The sequence below is a fragment of the Trachypithecus francoisi genome, unplaced genomic scaffold (genome assembly GCF_009764315.1).
Source record: "Trachypithecus francoisi isolate TF-2019V2 unplaced genomic scaffold, Tfra_2.0 Lachesis_group20, whole genome shotgun sequence".
Taxonomy (NCBI): domain Eukaryota; kingdom Metazoa; phylum Chordata; class Mammalia; order Primates; family Cercopithecidae; genus Trachypithecus; species Trachypithecus francoisi.
The window spans coordinates 49,771,208-49,788,618 of record NW_022681466.1 but is presented as its reverse complement, the minus strand read 5'-3'; the positions used below and the strand labels follow the sequence as shown (position 1 = coordinate 49,788,618).

At 44.3% G+C, this 17,411-nt stretch overlaps 1 protein-coding gene across 2 annotated transcripts in view; it reads left to right on the top strand.

The window, feature by feature from the left end:
- The window catches only part of SUZ12 (SUZ12 polycomb repressive complex 2 subunit), a 65,656-nt gene that overhangs the window by 10,597 nt on the left and 37,648 nt on the right, over positions 1-17,411 (top strand). Inside the window, exon 4 of one of the 2 annotated variants that reach the window (XM_033184276.1) lies at positions 305-373. The exons of the other annotated variant lie outside the window; for it this stretch is intronic. Coding sequence (XP_033040167.1) covers positions 305-373 — 69 coding nt within the window. The remainder of the gene's footprint in view (positions 1-304; positions 374-17,411) is intronic. 2 annotated transcript variants of the gene reach the window in all.

Sequence of the window (17,411 nt, the reverse complement as noted above, 5' to 3'; positions counted from 1 at the left end):
ATGAAAACTAAGTGTCAAAATAAACATAAACCAAGTACCATGGGTAAGGAGAAATCACTGGTTTGGGAATAATTGGGAAAAAAGTTAAATGAAAACAAGTTAGCGTTTTTAGATGGGGCTTGAAGGCTTGTCTGCTGTATTATACACGGTCTCCATAGTATTCATTGTTATGGCTAATTATCCATAATTTACTAAAAATAATCAAAATCTGATTTCCATCTTGCCTATTAGAGTGACAATAAAGTATAATTTGTTTCTTTTTCCCAGTTGAGAAGTGATTATTTTGTTTATCTGTTTCTTCCAGGAAAACATTTAAAGTTGATGATATGTTATCAAAAGTAGAGAAAATGAAAGGAGAGCAAGAATCTCATAGGTAAGATAACCTATCAGTTTACATTAAGTGATACGCTTTAGGAAAGAGGAAAAATTACAGCGATCATTTTCCTAGTGATCACCTTGATATAAGGAGTTAGAAGGAATCTTAGAGGTCAGTTTGGTCCAAACTCACGCACAACTCAGGAATTAATTTCTGTAGCATTCCTGGCAGAGAATCCTTAAGCTTTGGCTTGAATACCTCCAGTGTAGTTGTATTTATTATTGTTTGTCTTTATTACCAGTTTCTTCTATTTTGAGTGAAACCTCTGACTTCTGCTGTTGGTCTTAACTCTACCACCTCATTTAAAGAGGGCTACTCATATTTATGTATATGTGCTAGGTACTGTGGCAGGGACTTCACAATATCACATATCTTGTAAGTTATTCTCAAATATGAGGGGTTGTCTTTTTTTTCATCTTTTTCTTATTTAAATCTGTCAGGCAACATATTCATAACTTTCATTTCATATTTGAAATATGTTTTTCACATAGTTTCAGAAACTTGAACATTTGGACAGAATCTACTTGTACATTATCAAATATATACCTAGAACTAATCCCTAAATGTTCTGACTAGTCTAATATCTGTCTACTCTAGATAGTATGCTTCTATTTATTTTTTGATATGTAAACTGTTTATTTTTTGATGTTTTTGATAGAAAATTGAATATTCTGAAGAGAAATAGCAGTTTGGGTGGTATTTGTTCATTCATTAACTACCAATGGAGAGAATGCAGAACTAAAATTACTAGATTTTTGAAAAAATAGAGTTGGAAAATTTGTCACAATGTATTTTTCTTTTCCTCCTAAAGTTTTAAATCGTAGCTTACCAATTTAGATAGGATATACACTCAATGATGCATCAATTATGCATCTCGTTGTTTTCCCATTGTTCTATTGACTGGTAAAAGACTTCCTTTTGGCCGGGCGCGGTGGCTAAAGCCTGTAATCCCAGCACTTTGGGAGGCCGAGACAGGCAGATCACAAGGTCAGGAGATCGAGACCATCCTGGCTAACATGGTGAAACCCCGTCTCTACGAAAAAATACAAAAAACTAGCCGGGCGAGGTGGCGGGCGCCTGTAGTCCCAGCTACATGGGAGGCTGAGGCAGGAGAATGGCGTATACCTGGGAGGCGGAGCTTGCAGTGAGCTGAGATCCGGCCATTGCACTCCAGCCTGGGCAACAGAGCGAGACTCCGTCTCAAAAAAAACAAAAAAGACTTCCTTTTTTTCAGTCACTTATATTTTAAGTTTGGCTTTGCAATGAAGTGATTTTTTTACTTGAATTGTAAAACAGTTTTTATTTTATATCCTGCAATCTTGTGGGGTTGAAGTATAATTTATATTTCCATGTCGAGGCAATCCTGACTTGTAGATAAACTGTGATAGTCCATTCTAGAAGCCGAGATGGTGAATTGTTACCTGTTATATCTGTTAATGCCCGGGGAGGACCCTATAAGATAGAACTGAGAATATTCCCAGTGCACACCCATTTTTCTTTACTAACATTTATATTCTTGTCTGGTCACCCACCCTAGACAGAGCTCTTGGGATCCTCAGGGCCTTTTTTACTTAAAATACAGACTGTAGTAAGATCCTGGTCTGACCTCCCTGCTTCTTTTCTCCTGACCACATTAAAAGTTTGCCCTATAGTCATTTCAGGGTTCAAGTGAGAAGGAAGCATGACCCAATAACAAGAACACTTGACCCTTTTCTTCATCTTCCTCATCAAGGTTTACCTTCAGTACTAAACCCTATTACTATCTCATTGTGACATTGGGTTTGAAAAATATTACAGAGCTTCCCTAAGAGTGTGTGAGAGATACATACTGTTCATTTCTCTCCGAACAGTTGTTTCCCCAGTAATTTTGTTCCTTTTGACATGGTGAGTTCAATAGCAACTAAATGATTAACATCAGAGGGTTACATAAATTCCTGCTCGTAGTTTTGGAAGAGAACTTTTTCAGTCTTTAGGGTCTAGCTAGGATCAGTGAATTGGCCATTTCAGCCTCTCAAGATTCTTATGAATGTCTCCCAGAGGCATTAAGATGAATTTAGAAAGTGTGTCATTTTAAGTTTACCGCTAAGACCCTACATTATTAACTTTCTTTAATCTATTTTTTTTTTTTTTTGAGATGGAGTCGTGCAGTGGTGCTATCTCGGCTCACTGCAACTGCCACCTCTTGGGTTCAAGCAATTCTCCTGCCTCAGCCTCCCAAGTACCTAGGCTTACAGGCGCCTGCCACCACACCCAGCCTTTTTTTTTTTTTTTTGAGACTAGCTCTCCCTCTCACTGAGGCTGGAGTGCAGCAGTGCGGTTTTGGCTCTCTACAGCCTCCACCTCCCGGGCTCAAGCGATTCACCTGTCTCAGCCTCCTGAATAGCTGGGAATATAGACGTGCACCACCACACCCAGCTAATTTTGTATTTTTAGTAGAGACAGAGTTTCTCCATGTTGGCCAGGCTGGTCTTGAACTTCTGACCTCAAGTGATCCGCCTGCCTTGGCCTCCCAAAGTGCTGGGATTACAGGTGTGAGCCACCAAGCCTGGCCAATTTTTGTATTTATTTATTTATTTGTTTTGAAATGGAGGTTTGCTCTTGTTGCACAGGCTGGAGTGCAATGGCATGATCTCCACTCACTGCAACCTCTGCCTGCTGGGTTCTCCTGCCTCATCCTCCCAAGTAGCAGGGATTACAGATGCCTGCCACCACACCCAGCTAATTTTTTCTTGAACTCCTCACCTCAGGTGATCCACCCACCTTCCAAAATACTGGAATTATAGGCATGAGCCACTGCGCCCAGCCTCCTTTAGTCTATTTCTTATCTCAAATTAAGGTAATCTTATTTTTCTCCTAAACCTATCACACAGGGTTGTAAGAAGGACCCTAGACACCAGTATATGATGCCAGCAGTATAAATATTTGCTTCTAAAATCTATTGTCAAATTCTTAAAAGATAACACAGACTGGGCATGGTGGCTCACACCTATAATCCCAGCACTTTGGTGGCTGAGGTGGGTGGATCACTTGAGGCCAGGAATTTGAGACCACCCTGGCCAACATGGCATAACCCTTTCTCTAAAAAAAAATACAAAAATCAGCCAGGCGAGGTGGTGTACACCATAATTCCAGCTACTTGGGTGACCGAGGAAGGAGAATCCCTTGAACCTGGGAGGCAGAAGTTGCCGTGAACTCAGATCGTGCTACTGCACTCCAGCCTGGGCAAGAGTGCAACTATGTCTCAAAAAAAGAAAAAAAATGATTAATCTTCGTTGTTCCATAACATTAGTTAATAGAAGTTAATATCTTAAATCATACACAAGAGTATCTCTCCTCCATTTATATTCTTTGTACTATTTCAGTTTGACTCGATCCTGGATCTGTACAGCTGTAGTCTGGGAGTCTTCCACTAGAATTCATGTTCTTTTAGCACTGCCAAAGTTATAGTATGTATGCTTCTGAGCCCAATATATTTCATTCCTCAAAGTTCAAAGGGTATCAAGGTAGATAAGAATACCATAGTAGTATAGCCCAAAAGTTAGTTCAGTCAAATACATTTCTGAGCTGATTATGACGTTTGTAGTAATTTGTAAACTAAACCAAGATAGCATTATCAGTTCAAAAGAAGTTGGTGTTTCAGGGTCTTTTGTATTTTAGACCTACAGTTGTCTTAAGTCACTTGCAGAAACTTGTTAGTGGAAGGAGCTGATAGAAATGGTGGTTACTTTTTTTTTTTTTTGAGACGGAGTCTCACTCTGTCGCACAGGATGGAGTGCAGTGATGCCATCTCAGCTCACTGCAAGCTTCGCCTCCCAGGTTCACGCCATTTTCCTGCCTCAGCCTCCCGAGTAGCTGGGACTACAGGCGCTTGCCACCATGCCCAGCTGATTGTTTGTGTTTTTAGTCAAGATGGGCTATCTCCATGTTAGCCAGGATGGTCTTGATCTCCTAACCTCATGATCCGCCCACCTCGGCCTCCCAAAGTGCTGGGATTACAGGTGTGAGCCACCACGCCCAGCCCTTTTTTTTTTTTTGGAGACAGTCTCACACTGTCGCCCAGGCTGGAGTGTAGTGGTGTGATCTTGGCTCACTGCAACCTCCATCCCCCAGGTTCAAGCAGTTCTCCTGCCGCAGCCTCCCTAGTAGCTGGGATTATATGCATGCCCTACCACGTCCGACTAATTTTTGTATTTTTAGTAGAGACAGGGTTTCGCCATGTTGGTTAGGCTGGTGACCTCAAGTGATCCTCCCATCTTGGCCTCTGAAAGTGTTGGGATTACAGGCGCCAGCCACTGTGCCCATCCTTCTTTTTCTAAGAGACAGGGCCTTGCTCTGTTGCCCAGGCTGGGGTGCAAGTGGCTGCCCACTGCAGCCTCTTAACTCCTGGCCTCAAACCGTCGTCCAGGCTTAGCCTCATGAATAGCTAGAACTACAGGTGCGTGCCACCATGCCTGGCTAATTTTTAAATTTTTGTAGATACGGGATCTTGCTATGTTGCCCATGCTGGTCTCAAACTCGTGGCCTCAAGTGATCCTTTTGGATTGGCTTCCCAAAGTTCTGGTATTACAGGTGTGAGCCACCACGCCTGGCCTTTATTTTCTTTATAGAAGATCTGATAATAATGCCTTATATCCTTTCTAGCTCTTGTTTCTGGTACTCCAGTTTTGAATTTTTCATGGATTTTGACCAAGCACTATGACTGATTAGAATAAATCTCTTCCCTTTGTGTAGTTGTATATGCTAGCAGGATTCTAGGGATTCTTAGGCTGTCAATCCTACCAATTTTGGAATTATCTTTTTTTGTTGCTGTTTTTTTTGAGATGGAATCTAGCTTTGTCGCTCAGGCTGGAGTGCAGTAGCGCAATCTTGGCTTACTGCAACCTCCTTCTCCCAGGTTCCAGCAATTTTCATGCTTCATCCTCCTGAGCAACTAGGTTTATAGGTGCCCACCACCAAGCCCAACTAATGTTTGTATTTTTAGTAGAAACGGGGTTTCGCCATGTTGGTCAGGCTGGTCTTGAACTTCTGACCTCAAGTGATCTGCCTTCCGTGGCCTCCCAAAGTGCTGGGATTACAGGCGTGTGCCACCGTGCCCGTCCCTAATGTTGGAATTCTCTGGTAACAGCTCTTGAGTGCTGAGTGCATCTCCATGGACTAAAATGCATCATGAAAAGATTTTTAAATCTGAATTGCTTCAGAGTGTTTACCAGGGCCAAATGAAGCAAAATGTCGCTTCTTTCTTGCCCTTATTCCTCTTCTGTTCCTGGTCTTCTGTTAGTAGCTGGAGAAAAATCCCCTCAAAAGATACCTGAATTAAAACTTTTATTAGGGTTATTTTCAAGCATGTATTTTTATTTCATTTTTATTTTTTGAGACAAAGTCTTGCTCTGTCACCCAGGCAGGAATGTAGTGGCACAATCTTGGCTCACTGCAACCCCCGCCCCCAGGTTCAAGCAGTTCTCAAGCCTCAACTTCCCGAGTAGCTGGGGTAACAGGCATCTGCCACCACACCCAGCTAGTTTTTTTTTTTGGGAGACAGAGTCTTGCTCTGTCACCCAGGCTGGAGTGCAGTGGCCGGATCTCAGCTCACCGCAAGCTCCGACTCCCAGGTTTATGCCATTCTCCTGCCTCAGCCTCCCAAGTAGCTGGGACTCTAGGCGCCTGCCACCTTGCCTGGCTAGTTTTTTTGTATTTTTTAGTGGAGACGGGTTTCACCGTGTTAGCCAGGATGGTCTCGATCTCCTGACCTTGTGATCTGCCCGTCTCGGCCTCCCAAAGTGCTGGGATTACAGGCTTGAGCCACTGTGCCCGGCTTTTTTTTTTTTTTTTTTTTTTTTTTTTAAAGTAGAGACAGGATTTCACCTGTTGGCCAGGCCCGTCTCAAACTCCTGACCTCAGGTGATCCACCCACCTCGACCTCCCAAATTGCTGGGATTAAAGGTGTGAGCCACCATACCTTGCCTTATTTTTGTTTTTTGAGAGAAGGTCTTTCTTTGTCACCCAGGCTGGAGTGTAGTGGCACAATGATGGGTCACTGATGGATTGAATTCATGGACTAAAGGGATCCTCCTGCCTCAGCCTCCTGAGTAGCTGGGACTACAGGCGTGTACTATCGCACCTCACTAATTTTTTGAATTTTTGTAGAGTCAGGGTCTCACCATCTTGCCCAGGCCACTTTTGAACTCCTGTCCTCAAGTGATCCTCCCACCTTGATATTCTGAAGTGCTGAGATTACAGGAATGAGCCCCCATGCAGCCTTAATTTTTTTTTTTTTTTTTTTTTTGAGACTGAGTCTTGCCCTGTTGCCCAGGCAAGAGTGCAGTGATGCTATCTCGGCTCACTGCAACCTCCACCTCCCGGATTCAAGCGATTCTCCTGCCTCAGCCTCCTGAGTAGCTGGGATTACAGGCACATGCCACCACGCCCAGTTAATTTTTGTATTTTTGGTAGAGACAGGGTTTCACCATGTTGGTCAGACTGGTCTCGAACTCCTGACCTCATGTTCTGCCTGCTTGGCCTCCCAAAGTGCTGGGATTACAAGCGTGAGCCACCACGCCCAGCTGACTTTTTGTTTTTGATGCAACCTAAGCTTTTGAATTAGTAATCTTCCTTTTCTAAACCTTCCCCTTTTTAAGCATTTATTTTTACAATAAGGCCTGGATCTGTATTTTTGTGTGTACATTTCATTTCTGTAGTGTGCAATGTCCTAGGCACTATACTCAGCACTCGGGTATATAATGGTGAACAAAATGGATGAAGGCCTTTATGGAGCTTAGTGTTTAGGGGAGAAAGACATAATCATATAATAAATGGGAAATAAGTGCTGGGAAAGAAAAGCATAAGAAAACTATGAGTGTATAAAACAGGAGAACCAGCTTTCATTTGAGGTGTTAGATTTGGGAATAATGATGATCAGGGAAGGCATCTCTGAAGAAATAAGCTGAGATTTGAAAGAAGTGTACAGAGGTAAAATGGGGTGGGAGGATGAACACAAATAGGTGGTTCTAGTTGAAGGGAATATTACATATACAGCATTTGATGCCAGAGTAGCTGTGTAGAAAGAGCAAGGAGAGTGGTATGAGAAGAGGCTGGAGCAGATGGCCTGAGCCAGATAGTCCATTGTCATCAAGGTAATTTAAGGATGTTGGTCTCAAGAAAGTCGTTCGTTCTTTTTTTTTTCTCTGAGAGATGGAGTCTTGTATTGTCACCCACACAGGAGTGCAGTGATGCATTCATAGCTTACTGCATCCTCAAACTTCCAGGCTCCATTGTCTTACTTTATTTTTTATTTTACTTTTTAGAGATGAGGATTTTCCCTATTACTGATGTGGCAGTACAGTGGTGTGATCATGGCTCAATTACAGCCATGAACTCCTGGGCTCAAGGGACCCTCCTACCTTAGCCTCCTGAGTAACTGGGACTACAGGCACATGCTACCATGCTCCACTTATTTTATTTTATTTTAAAAGGTTTTTTAGGAGACAGGGTCTCACTCTATCACCCAGGATGGATTGCAATTGTGCGATCATGACTCACTTTACCCTTGACCTCCTGTCCTCAAATGGTCCTCCTACCTCAGCCTACCGAATAGCCTAGGACCTCAGGCGCAAGACAACACACCTGGATGATTTTTTAAAATTTTGTAGCCAGACGCAGTGGCTCACACCTGTAATCCCAGCACTTTCAGAGGCCAAGGAGGGCAGATCATGGGGTCAGGAGATGGAGAACAGCCTGACCAACATGGTGAAACCCCATCTCTACTAAAAATACAAAAATTAGCTGGGCAGGGTGTCGCGCAACTGTAATCCCAGCTATTGAGGAGACTGAGGCAGGAGAATCGCTTAAACCCGGGAGTTGGAGGTTGTAGGGAGGCGAGATCGCACTCCATTGCACTCCAGCCTGGGTGACAGAGCGAGACTCCATCTCAAAACTTTTGTAGAGATCCATTGTCTTGTCATGTTGCCCAAGATGGTCTCAAAAACTCCTGGCCTCAAACAGTCCTCTTGCCTCAGCCTCTCAAAGCATTGAGATTACAGGTGTGAACCACTACAGCCAGCCTTTTGTTTTTAAAATTATATATATATTTTTTTTTTTTATTTTTATTTTTTTTGAGACGAGTCTCGCTCTGTTGCCCAGGCTGGAGTGCAGTGGCGCGATCTTGGCCCACTGCAAGCTCTGCCTTCCCGGGTTCACACCATTCTCCTGCCGCAGCCTCCTGAGTAGCTGGGACTACAGGTGCCCACCACCATGCCTGGCTAATTTTTTGTGTTTTTTAGTAGAGATGGGGTTTCACCGTGTTAGCCAGGATGGTCTCAATCTCCTGACCTTGTGATCTGCCCGCCTCGGCCTCCCAAAATGCTGGGATTACAGGCGTGAGCCACTGCACCCGGCCATTATTCTTATTTTTTTGAGAGGGAGTTTCATTCTGTCGCCAGCAGTCTGGACGCACTGCAACCTCCGCCGCCCGGGTTCAAGCGGTTCCCCTGCCTCAGCCTCAGAGTAGCTGGGACTACAGGCATGCGCCACCATGCCTGGCTAATGTTTTGTATTTTAGTAGAGATGGAGTTTCACCATGTTGGCTAGGATGGTCTCAGTCTGACCTCATGATTCCCCTGCCTCAGCCTTCCAAACTGCTGGAATTACAGGCATGAACCACCGCACCCAGTCCATTTTTAAATATATGTATAGTTATTGTTTTTGCATTCTTCTGTTTCTTCCAACATCAGATCAGTGCGTATGATGGTTAGGATTATAATCTGAGTTCCAGGAGCAGGATGCTGCTCTTTAGTCACTTCAGAACCTCGAGATATCACAGAAAACCCTCCCCACCCACCTCAGCTGTTATTACACTTCTCACCTAGTATTGTGGTGTGTAAAAAAGTTATTATTTATTTTATTCTGTCTATATATACACACATATATAGAGAGTATATATTTTCTCTCTATATACATATATTCTATATACTATATATATAGAATATAGTATATAGACTATATATACATATAGAGTATATACATGTGTATATGTGTCTGTGTGTATATATATATATATTTTTTTTGAGACAGTCTCAGTCTATGGCCCAGCAATGTCGCCATCTCAGATCACTGCAACCTCTGCCTCCCATGTTCAAGGGATTCTCATGCCTCAGCCTCCCAGGTAGCTGGGATTATAGATGTGTGCCACCATGCCCAGCTAATGTTTGTATTTTTAGTAGAGACTGGGTTTTACTATGTTAGCCAGTCTGGTCTTGAATTCCTGACCTCAAGTGATCCAGCCACCTCAGCCTCCCAAAGTTCTGGGATTACAGACCTGTGCCAGTGTGCCTGGCCGTATTTTTATTACTATCATTATTATTATTTTTGAGATAGAGTCTTGCTCTATTGCCCAGGCTGGAGTGCAGTGGCACAATTATGGCTCACTGCAGTGTCAACATCCTGGGATGAAGAGATCCTCTCGCTTCAGCCTCTTGATTAGCTGGGACTACCTGGCTATGGCTACGTTGTTTTTTTTTTTTTTTTCTTTGAGATGGAGTCTTGCTTTGTTGCCCAGGCTGGAGTGCAGTGGTGTAATCTCTGCTCACTGCAATCTCCACCTCCTGAGTTCATGTAATTCTCCTGCTTCAGCCTCCTGAGTAGCTGGGATTACAGGCATGTGCCCCTATACCTGCATAATTTTTCTTTTTTCCCCCCTGAGACGGAGTCACGCTCTGTCTCCCGGGCTGGAGTGCAGTGGCCGGATCTCAGCTCACTGCAAGCTCCGCCTCCTGGGTTTACGCCATTCTCCTGCCTCAGCCTCCCGGTAGCTGGGACTACAGGCCGCCCGCCACCTCGCCCAGCTAGCTTTTTGTTGTATTTTTAGTAAGACGGGGTTTCACCCTGTAGCCAGGATGGTCTCGATCTCCTGACTCGTGATCCGCCCGTCTCGGCCTCCAAAGTGCTGGGATTACAGGCTTGAGCCACGCGCCCGGCCCTATTTTTATTTTTTTTTTTTTTTTTTTTGATACAGAGTTTCTCTCTTCTTGCCCAGGCTGGAGTACAGGCAGATCGGCTCCCTATTCCGCCTCCCAGGTCAAGTGATCTCCTGCCTTCCTCCCGAGCATTACAGGCGCCTGCCACCACGCCCATAACTGGCATTTTTAGTAGAGACGGGGTTTCGCCTGGTAGGGCAGGCTGGTCTCGAACTCCTGACCTCAGGTGATCTGCTCGCCTCTGCCTCCCAAAATGCTGGGATTACAGCCATGAGCCACTGCCCCCAGCCAGTTTTTGTTAGTGGAGATGGCATTTCACCATGTTGGCCAGGCTGGTCTCGAACTCTTGACCTCAAGTTATTCACCGGCCTCAGCCTCCCAAAGTGCTGGGATTACAGATGTGAGCCACTGCACCTGGCCCTGGCTCACCTTATGTGTACTCACAGTACTTTTGTAGAGATGAGGTTTCACCATATGGCCCAGCGTGACCTCGAACTACTGAGTTCAAGTGATCTGCCCACTTTGTCCTCTTAAAGTGTTGAGATTACAGGCGTGAGCCACTGCATCGGACCTATTAAATTATTTTAAAGCTATTGATTAAGGCCTACCCTCTCTTTGGTACATTTAGCTGCATTTAAAATCATTTTTTTTTTTTTTTTGAGACAGAGCTCCTCTGTCCCCAGCTGGAGTGCAGTGGCCGGATCTCAGCTCACTGCAAGCTCCACCTCCGGGTTCACGCCATTCTCGTCTCAGCCTCCGTAGCTGGGACTACAGGCCCCGCCTCTCGCCCCGCTAGTTTTTTGTATTTTTTTAGTAGAGACGGGTTTTCACCGTATTAGACCAAGATGGTCTGGATCTCCTGACCTCGTGATCCGCCCTGCTCGCTCCCAAAGTGCGGGATTACAGGCTTAAGCCACCGCGCCCGGCTCATTTTAAAATCTTTAGGTTGGCCAGGTGTGGTGACTCACGCCTATATCCCAGCACTTTGGGAAGTCGAGGCAGGCGGTTCACTTGAGGTCAGGAGTTCGAGACCAGCTTGACCAATGTGGTGAAACCCCATCGCTACTAAAAATACAAAAAATTAGGCCCGGCGCGGTGGCTCAACGCCTGTAATCCCAGCATTTTGGGAGGTCGCGGTGGGCAGATCATGAGGTCAAGAGTTCGAGACTATCCTGGCCAACATGGTGAAACCCCGTCTCTACTAAAAATACAAAAATTAGCTGGGTGTGGTGGCATGTGCCTGTATTCCTAGCTACTTGGGAGGGTGAGGCAGGAGAATTGCTTGAACCTGGGAGGCAGAGGTTGCAGTGAGCCGAGATTACACTACTATACTCCAGCCTGGCTACAGAGTGAAACTCTGTCTCAAAAATAAATAAATAAATAAATAAATGAATAGCCGGACATGGTGGTGCGCACCTGTAATTTCGTCTACTTGGGAGGCTGATGCAGGAGAATTGCTTGAACTCAGCAGGCGGAGGTTGCAGTGAGCAGATACTGCTCCACTGCACTCCAGCCTGGGCTACAAAGTGAGACTCCATCTCAAAATAAATAAATAAATAAAATCTGTAGACTACCTCTTAGGTTGGTTGTGTGTCTTTCCCACAATTAATAAGATCTGATGTTTTCCCTTTCTTTTTTTTTTTAATACACTTTGCCTTGATTGTAAGCTTTGAAGTTGTTTTGAAATTGTCGTCTTTTCAGTCTTGAGTTTTTGTTCTTTTTTCAGAACCTGGGCTATACACATTTCTTTTTGCATACTTACTCTTAAAGGTGCCTCGTCAGTTGCCACTTGAGCATATCTGGTTCTTAAAAATTTGAATATTCAAGAACAAATTTTAAAAATATTCCTTGTATAACTTTTGGTTTTGTAGTAATTCCTTTGTTTTTTTCACAGTACTTCTGCAGAGTGATCCATTTATGATTCATAGATACACATCATCCACCATTCACCTTTATCTTCTCATTACAAAGTGCTTCTAACCCCTATATTTTGAGATCCTGGGTTTCAGAATATTAGACTTGATGTAGACATGAGTTTCTCAGCTTTACGTATCATAGGATAAAATGTATATAACAAAAGTTGAATAGCTAACATCTAGCTATAGAAACCAAGTTGATTATCAGACTTGTCCTGTTTTGAGGTAATACTGCCCTTAAAATGAAGCCTTATACCTGCCGCTAGCAGATTCACATATATAAATTAGAGGCACTAATCTTGATCTCTTGTTATAAAAACTAGTTCCTCTGTGGGATCTGGCTGTTCTTAAAATGGGAGGCTCTTCCTTGAATTAGATTTCAAAGTGTCAGTCTCTTATGAATTAGCTTAGCATCATTTTCTGTAGACTGTATCAGGACTGTAGATGTTTGTGCTTGGAATGCTGAAATTTGCATCTCAAAATTTCAAATTCTCTGATTTCTTGTTATCATGTGTCTTCCTGAGAAGATAGAGGGAACACATCACATGGATGAACTAAGTTTCTTAAATCTTATTCTGGTCATCTAAACTAGATTTTTTGTGGCCTAAAACCAAATAATCCTGACCAACCTTACATGTTTCTTTTCCTCCTGTTCATCTGGTCCAGCCTAACCAATTAAGATGTGGACAAAGTAGCCACAAGAGAGGGGAGAGGGAAGGGAGAGAGAAAACTTTGCCCTTTTCCTTGGAAGAAACCACCTATGGAAGGAATCATTGGTACACTTTATTCTAGGTACATATCAGAGTGTTTACTTATTTATTTGAGACAGAGTCTCACTCTGTTGCCCAAGCTGGTGTGCAGTGACGCAGTCTCGGCTCACTGCAACCTCCAACTCCTGGGTTCAAGCGATTCTCCTGCCTCAACCTCCTGAGTAGCTGGGATTACAGGTGCCCGCCTCCATGCCCGGCTAATTTTTGTGTTTTTAGTAGAGACAGGGTTTCACCATGTTGGTCAGATGGGTCTCGAACTCCTGACCTCGTGATCTGCCTGCCTCAGCCTCCCCAAAGTGCTGAGATTACAGATGTGAGCCACTGCGCCCAGCCAGAGTGTTTACTTTTAGGTGGGGAAGGGGAAATCATGCATAGCAAGTCACATTCCCAATGTTACATTTGTTTGTTTGTTTGTTTGTTTGTTTGTTTGTTTGTTTATGAGACTTGCTCTTGTCCCTCAGGCTAGAGTGCAGTGGCGTGATCTTGGCTCACTGCAACCTCCACCTCCCAGGTTCAAGCTATTCTCCTGCCTCAGCCTCCTGAGTAACTGGGATTACAGGCGGGTGTTACCAGGCCCGGCTAATTTTTTGTATTTTTAGTAGAGACAAGGTTTCACCATGTTGGCCAGGCTGGTCTCCAACTCCTGACCTCAAGTGATCCCCCTACCTCCTTCCCAAAGTGCTAGGATTACAAGTGTGAGTCACTGTGCCCAGCCCCAAAGTTGCCTTTTAAAATTGGTTAATTGAAATTTAGAATTATTTCTCAAAGTCCGGGTGTGGTGGCTCACGCCTGTAATCCTGGTACATTGGGAAGCCAAGGCAGGCAGATTGCCGGAGCTCAGGAGGTTGAGACCAACCTGGGCAATACAACGAAACCTCTCCTCTAAAAAACACAAAAAATTAACTGGGCGTGGCAACGTGTGCCTGAATCCCAGCTATTCACGAGGCTGAGACAGGAGAATGGCTTGGACCCCTGGAGGCAGAAGTTGCAGTAAGCCGAGATCACGCCATTGAACTCCAGCCTGGGTGAAGGAACAAGACTTGGTCTCCAAAAAAAAAACAAAAACAAAAAAAAAGGCCGGGCGCGGTGGCTCAAGCCTGTAATCCCAGCACTTTGGGAGGCCGAGATGGGCGGATCACGAGGTCAGGAGATCAAGACCATCCTGGCGAACACGGTGAAACCCCGTCTTTACTAAAAAAATACAAAAACTAGCCGGGCAAGGTGGCGGGCGCCTGTAGTCTCAGCTACTCAGGAGGCTGAGGCAGGAGAAGGGCGTAAACCCGGGAGGCGGAGCTTGCAGTGAGCCGAGATCGCGCCACTGGCACTCCAGCCTGGGCGACAGCGAGACTCCGTCTCAAAAAAAAAAATTCTTTCTCACAAAGAAATACTAGTATAATAATGGCTGGTTGGCTGGGCACAGTACTAATACCTGTAATCCTAGCACTGGGACGCCGAGGCGGGTCAGTAGTTCCAGACCAGCCTGGCTGACATGGTGAAACCTCTTCTCTACTAAAAATAGGAAAATTAACCCAGCATGGTGGCCGGCGCCTGTAATCCCAGCTACTCAGAAACTGAGGCAGGGCCGGGTGCGGTGGCCCAAGCGTGTAATCCCAGCACTTTGGGAGGCTGAGACGGGCGGATCACGAGGTCAGGAGATCGAGAACATCTTGGCTAACATGGTGAAACCCCGTCTCTGCTAAAAATACAAAAACTAGCCGGGCGAGGTGGCGGGCGCCTGTAGTCCCAGCTACTCGGGAGGCTGAGGCAGGAGAATGGCGTAAACCCGGGAGGCGGAGCTTGCAGTGAGCTGAGATCCGGCCACTGCACTCCAGTCCGGGCGACAGAGCGAGACTCCGCCTCAAAAAAAAAAAAAATGAAACTGAGGCAGGAGAGTTGCTTGAACCCAGGTGGTGGAGGTTGCGGTGAACTGAGATCGCACCATTGCACTCCAGTCTGTGCGACAGTGAGACTCTGTCTCAAACGAAAAACAAAACAAAAAAACCTGGTTATACATGCTATCCTATGTAAGGTATAATGTACCATTTAAAACTGTCTCAAATCATCTGTGGTGAAAAATCATTTTGTTTATTTGTTTTTAATTTTCAGTGTGCTTTTAGTAGTAGTCTCAATTTCTTGAGTTGTTGTAGAATGGTAACATTTTTCCTAGTGACCTCAGTTTGTAGACCACGTTTTGAGTAACACTGATTTAAAATATACTCTGAGGTAAATAAATGTAAGATCTTTCTGGTATTTCATAGTTGAAGCTTACCCTCACACTTCTCAGAAAAATAATGTAAATAATACTAATAGTACTGCAATGTAATGGGCCTTGATTCCAGACCTTTTAATTTGTATTACTCTAGGACATTATCTTATGAAAAAAAATTTGTTGGGTGACTTTCTGTAAGACACTGCTAGATGCTAGGGACACTAATAAAAAGATGTGTATGGAAAAATAGTGACTAAAAAGTGGTAAATAGGAGTGCTTGTAAAGGGATAAAGTGGTCATTTAGCTCTTGATTGGTTGGGTTTAGGGTCTTTGTAGAAGAGGGAGAGAGTATTTTGCTGGTTACTTTATTACTTTCTGCAAGCCTGACTGGGCGGCACAGTGGCTCATGCCTATAATCGTGGCACTTTGGGAGGCTGAGGTGGGATGATCACTTGTGCCCAGGAGTTCATTACCAGCCTGGGCAACATAGTGAGACCCTGTCTCTAAAAGAAAAAAAAATTAATTGAATTAAAACCTAAAAAAAACAAAACAAAAAAAACCTAAACAGGCCAGGCGCGCAGTGACTCACACCTGTAATCTCAGCACTTTGGGAGGCTGAGGTAGGTGGATCTCTTGATCTCAGGAGTTTGAGACCAGCCTGGGCAATATGCATAACCCGAACTCCACAAACATGCAAAAATTAGCCAGGCGTGATGGTGCATGCCTGTAGTCCCAGCTACTCTTGGAGACTGAGGTGGGAGGATTGTTTGAGCCTGCAAGTTGGAGGTTGCAGTGAGCCTAGATTGTGCCACTGCACACCAATCTGGGTGACACAGTGAGACCCTGTCTGAAAGCAAAAAACAAAGTCTGAAGCCTCACACTCTTTGTGAGAGAAAATATCCTCATTTTATAGATAGCAGACCACAGCGAATGAGTGGCACCAGAATTCAAACTTGGATTTTCTGACTCTTATAAATTCTATTCTATCTTTATATGTAAGGCTTTCATAGAACAAGAAATGGGAACCATTTCAGCAGTTAGACCAAAGATTTGGTGTTTGGAGTCTCAGTAGATGTGCAGAAAGGAATAATAGATTAAAAAAAAAAAGATAGATTCTTAAGAAAGTTAATCTGGTCTTAGTATGTAGGTTTAATTGACGCAATGAAGAGTAGGATAGATTTGTTGTGACTAATGGAATATCTTCTAATGTGAGAATTGTAGTTCCTTTTTCACTTATGTTTTGGATTTTAGCTAATTCTGCTGTGCAAGGTAGTATTTATGGAACTTTTTCTAGGATAATGCTTTTTAGTAAAATGGCATGTAGAAATTACCTGATTCATGTAAAAATGTTTATAATATATGAATTGTTTATACAGAATAGGTTTTTAAGACTCCCATTGTATACAATTTTTTTTTTTTTTGAGACAGAGTCTCGCTCTGTTGCCCAGGCTGGAGTGCAGTGGCGCAGTGTCGGCTCATTGCAATCCTCACCTCCTGGGTTCAAACGATTCTCCTGCCTCAGCCTCCCAGGTACCTGGGACTACGCTAATTTTGTATTTTTAGTACAAGTGGGGTTTCACCGTGTTAGCCAGTATGGTCTTGGTCTCCTGACCTCGTGATCCACCCGCCTCATCTCCCAAAGTACTAGGATTACAGGCATGAGTCACCATGCCTGGCTGATACTTAAGTTGTGGTGGTGGTTCTTAGTTTTTTGTTTTTTATTTGTTTTTTTTTTTTTTGAGAAGGTGTCTCACTCTGTCGCCCAGGCTGGAGTGCAGTGGCGCGATCTGGGCTCACTGCTACCTCTGCCCTCCGAGTTCAGGCGATTCTCCTGCCTCAGCCTCCCAAGTAGCTGGGATTATAGGCTCCTGCCACTGCGCCCGCCTAATTTTTTTTTGTATTTTTAGTAGAGACGGGGTTTCACCATCTTGGCCAAGCTGGTCTTGAACTCCTGATCTCATGATCCACCTGCCTTGGCCTCCCAAAGTGCTAGGATTATAGGTGTGAGCCACCGCGCCCGGCCGTTCTCAGTTTTTAACTTCATATTTTTGCTTTCTCCCATCCAAGTACCAGCCAGGCCCAACCCTGCTTAGCTTCCGAGATTCAGCACGTTCAGGGTGGTATGGCCATAGGCGCCAGCCCTGTGTTTTCTAACTCTGCTTGGACCCTTAT